The 3,349-nt window shown below is 41.6% G+C and overlaps 1 protein-coding gene across 1 annotated transcript in view; it reads left to right on the forward strand.

Moving 5' to 3' along the window:
• The window catches only part of camk1a (calcium/calmodulin-dependent protein kinase Ia), a 14,226-nt gene that overhangs the window by 933 nt on the left and 9,944 nt on the right, over positions 1-3,349 (forward strand). Inside the window, exon 2 of the mRNA XM_008319706.3 lies at positions 957-1,075. Within this exon, the coding sequence (XP_008317928.1) occupies positions 990-1,075 (86 nt within the window). The 5' untranslated portion in view covers positions 957-989. The remainder of the gene's footprint in view (positions 1-956; positions 1,076-3,349) is intronic.

A 3,349-nucleotide genomic window follows, 5' to 3' on the forward strand; every position in this document is an offset into this window, starting at 1 on the left:
CCCCCCCCACTCCCCCAGCTGCATCTACATCCACTGACCATGCGTTTATTTGTGCGATGTTTTCTGGTTCTTCTCTCGTGCTGCTCAGTTTGCCCTACTTCCAAAGCTGTTGCTGCTGGAAAAACTGTGAGTGAAGAACAATTAACTTTTTAATCTGTGGGTCCAAACAGGTCTGCAGCCACAGGCCGACACATCATCACATGTTAAAGAAAAGGAACATTTGTCATTGAGTGGCCTGAACCACAGCAGCAACTCAGAAAACAGAGGGAAAAAAACATGATTCATATGATTTTCAGCTGTTTGGAACAATCACACTTTAAATCATCTCTAATAAGTGCATTACGTGGGTTAAAACTCACTTAACTAATCCAACCAGCTGGTTGCTGGTTGGATTAGTTGCTTCTTGTATGGAGTTGTTGTGAATGTTTGTGTGTCTCTGTGTGTAAGTGTGTCATGTACTGGACCGGCAAACTGTCCAGTCCATTGTACCCCAGCCTCGCTGAAGTCTGCTGGGCAAGGCTCCAGCCGTGCCCTCCACCCTCAACCCCCCCACCCCCACCCCCCAGGCTTGATCCAGCATCCAGATGGTGTAACAAAGGCAGCCCTGATGTTAAAAACCCAGTCCTGAATGAGGAAGGTCATTTGATAATGCGTTCTGCACTTCAAAAGTGCTCAAAATATCATTACTTGGCAATGCAACATGGACCACTTCCTTAATTGGCAGCTCTGATGCACTGACTTTTTTTTATTATGACAGCACTTTAGAGGTAAAAAAAAACAAACAAAAACCAAACAAACAAAAAAAAAAACATTTGTTCTGCATTCAGACCCTACAGGTCATTTGTTGGTATTGCACCATTCACCTGTCTCTTAACTCAACATTGTCCTAAAAGTCCGTCTCGTCCAGATGTCCTCATAATTGTTTTTATTTTGTTTTTTTCCTGTTTGCCTCTCAGCTGTCGTGTGTTGAAGTCACTCAGTACGGTAGGATGCCTCTCGGAGAGGAGGGAAATGGATGGAAAAAGAAGACGTCGGATGTCAAGGAAAACTACGACTTCAAAGAAGTGCTGGGAACGTAAGTCCAGAACGTTCTGACTGTGACGTAATGACGCTTCATCAGTGTCAAAGGTGTTGAGTTGGTCGTACAAGACTGGGGAGAAAAGTATCTGTCTGTCCATCCAACCATTCATCCAACCATTCATCCATCCATCCATCCAACCATCCATTCATCCATTCATCCATTCATCCATTATCTATTCATCCAACCAACCATCCATCCATCCAACCAACCATCCAACCATCCAACCATCCATTCATCCAACCATCCATTCATCCATTCATCCATCCATTCATCTGTCCATCCATCCAACATCCATCTGTCCATCCAACCATCCATCATCCGTCCATCCATCCATTCATCCATTCAACCATCCAACCATCCATCATCCGTCCATCCATCCATTCATCCATTCAACCATCCAACCATCCATCATCCGTCCATCCATCCATTCATCCATTCAACCATCCAACCATCCATCATCCATCATCCATCATCCATCAGCCATCATCCATCATCCATCATCCATCAGCCATCATCCATCATCCATCATCCATCTGTCCGTCCATCCAACCATCCATCCATCCACCTATCCAACCATCATTCATCATTTGTCCGTCCATCATCCATCTATCCATCCAACCATCCATCCATCCTACTATGTCTGAGGTGTGCAGAGATATATATAGTTACATTTATATATATATTTATACATACATACACACATACATACATATATATTAAATATAATGATAATGAAGAGCTTGGTTCTTGGTCCTTGGTTCCAGCAGCAGAATCAGTCGTTCACGCTGCCAGAGTAAAGTTGGCGTGCAGCGTAGACACCGATGGCGAGGACAGGCCGTTAGCACGTTAGCTGCCAACTCCAGGGGAAAAGATTAAGCCCAGATGGTCAAGGTGCATCTTCTCCACTCACCCAAACAAAGTACAAGTGACCTAACAAATGCCCACCTGTCAGGACACCGCCGTGCCATATGGAGCGTGCATGTTTCCTGCCTCCGTGGAGTCACACTACCAGCCCCCAGGTGGCAGCGCAGAACGTTACATAAACAACCGCATAACTGAGGTTCATATGTTCTGGAAAGACCGGAGCGGTGAATACCGAGGCCGATCGCCAGCTGTACGTTAGCCAATTAACTGGACTTCCTAATTACTGACGACTTCTGCTGCGGAAACTTTAGACCTTTAGACTTCAGCAGGGATGTGCCGCCCTCTGGGGGTCCGTGAAGGTACAGCGTGGTCTTCGTGGAACGTTAGGTTGATTGAATGATCCTTTGAGGTTGACAGGCAGAGTGTGTATTTTTACTATAAATGAAGTACATTTACAGTAGGCAGGAGAATGAGCCCAGTTTTATATAAAAATATATTACACTAGGAAGTCATCACATCATCGGCATAACGTCGAAGTCCACTGCTTTAACTGATTCACATGTAGATATTTTTTTAAATCATTTCACAGAGATCAAAAGAGTAATTTAATAAACAATATTACATTGTGTTTCCATTTCCCAGGACACGGAGGGAAAACTGCAGTCGTAATATTCTTTCCCCTTGAAAAAAATAATTAATATGTGGATGAAAAGCTCCTTATGCTCAGAGCGGAGATTAGAGCAGAGCTTCAGCCAGGAATTCAGTTTGTAAGGTTAATTGATTCATGTTGAAGTAGCAGCAGGTCCAACAAATACCCAACAAATACCTGCAGATCCAACAAATACAACTGGACTCTGAACCTGGAGCAGCAGATAAGATTTTTCCCAAGTCTCCACTAGACAATAATAGAGTTTAATAAAGTTTTTTTCCACAACAGCTCAACACTACTTTGATAATAATGTTCTAAATACCTGATGTATTTGTTTAGGATATACTTCAATTTTTAATTCTAGTAAATTAAAAATTATTGACATTAAAGCAGTGGTTCCCAGCCTTTTTTTTTTTTTGGCTCGTGACCACATTTGCACATCACAAATATCTGGCAACCCCAGATTTTTTTTTTTTTTTTCAGTCACACGATCACAGCCGTCAGTTTTTAATTGTTATTGACATTGATGAAAGTGAAAGAACATGGTTGTTTAAACCAGTCTGTGGTTGTTTTAAATCATTATTTTAAAAAAGAAAAATAATTTGACAAAAAAAAACATTTTTTATAAGTAATTTTTTAAAAACTAACCAGACGTTAAATGCATCATATAAACATAAGTTATTAGCTTTTTGTTTTGTTTTTTTCATTCCCAAAAGTGCTCAAAATGTTAGGGCCAGTATAATGCAACATGAACA

The sequence above is a fragment of the Cynoglossus semilaevis genome, chromosome 11, assembly GCF_000523025.1.
Source record: "Cynoglossus semilaevis isolate Cse_v1.0 chromosome 11, Cse_v1.0, whole genome shotgun sequence".
NCBI lineage: Eukaryota > Metazoa > Chordata > Actinopteri > Pleuronectiformes > Cynoglossidae > Cynoglossus > Cynoglossus semilaevis.